The following is a 1205-nucleotide window of genomic DNA, read 5'->3' as shown; positions in this document are numbered from 1 at the left end:
AAAAAAAAAAAAAAATGGAAAAAAAATAATTGGACATTCTAAAAAGGCAGCTAATCATAGTTCATCTGGTCAGCCTGCTGCCCTTCACATTCAAATCTGACCAACGATGACGGGCACCCTTTCATTCAATAATTCATCCATAATCTATAATCTATATTCATATCCTTTTAACTTATTGAAACAGATCTACATCCATATTCATTCCACTATAAAACCAATTACCATCCTCCTATCCTATCCACCTTGTCAAAACAAACTCAACACACACACTAAAGCTCATATGATGCACACAGTTAGTTCTCTGATTCCCATTTACGTGGGGTTTCTTGTTTGGGCTACCTCCACCACCCTTATTGCCTCTCAGACCATTGTCAAATCTTTACCAGGCTATCCTGGTCCCCTTCCTTTCAAACTAGAAACTGGGTACATACATATAACTCTTTCCATCTGGTCTATGGATGTTTTCATTTCCGATGGATGGATATGTTAAAGTGTGGTACGTACATGTTTAGGTACATCGGAGTAGGAGAAGATGAAGCTGTACAACTGTTTTACTATTTTGTGGAATCAGAAGGGAACCCAGATGAAGATCCACTCATTATTTGGCTTGCCGGAGGACCTGGTTGTGGCACTCTTCGTGCCTTCTTTTATGAAATCGGTATGCATCCGACCCTTACCATTACATTTCTTTAAAGTTCAATGATTTAAAGCTATAAATTATAAACTACAAGGGTGGTGTATGATTGGTTTGAGCTTGACTCCAAAGATCAAAAGTATCGGGAGGTCCCAGGTTCAAATCAAAAGAGGAATATAAATCCCCTTGTGGCCACGGAAGTTCAAATATGGTGACTTCGGGCTATCTGCAAAGCAGGTGGTCACCCTAAAATTAATCGGCTCGCATAATAGGTTGGATATCCAGATTAATAAAAAAATAAAGCTATAAATTATAAACATGTTAGTAGTTTTTTTATCGGGGAAAATCATCAAAATAACCATTTTATACAACCCCACTATAATAAAATAACCACTTTTTAGACACATTGCGAAGATAACCACATGGGGCAATCCGTATTATTGGGGGCGATCCGTACTATTCACAAAGAAAAAAAAATGTTGGTGGGTCCCATTTTAATCCTAAAAAGAAGATATTGTTGGTGGGTCCCATTTTAATCCTAAAAAGAAGATATTGTTGGTGGGTCCCATTT

The 1205-nt window shown here is 37.6% G+C and overlaps 1 protein-coding gene across 1 annotated transcript in view; it reads left to right on the top strand.

The window, feature by feature from the left end:
* Positions 1-219: 219 nt before the first annotated feature.
* Positions 220-1205, top strand: part of LOC112503035 (serine carboxypeptidase-like 18) — a gene marked incomplete at its 3' end in the record, with an annotated part of 46541 nt that continues 45555 nt past the window's right edge. The window contains exons 1-2 of the mRNA XM_025107091.1: positions 220-423; positions 513-658. Coding sequence (XP_024962859.1) covers positions 281-423; positions 513-658 — 289 coding nt within the window. The remainder of the gene's footprint in view (positions 424-512; positions 659-1205) is intronic.

The sequence above is a fragment of the Cynara cardunculus genome, unplaced genomic scaffold, assembly GCF_001531365.2.
Source record: "Cynara cardunculus var. scolymus isolate 2C unplaced genomic scaffold, CcrdV1 Un_Scaffold_2427, whole genome shotgun sequence".
Taxonomy (NCBI): Eukaryota; Viridiplantae; Streptophyta; class Magnoliopsida; order Asterales; family Asteraceae; genus Cynara; species Cynara cardunculus.
Note: the sequence above shows the minus strand (reverse complement) of the source record. Positions and strands in the feature narration are given on the sequence as shown.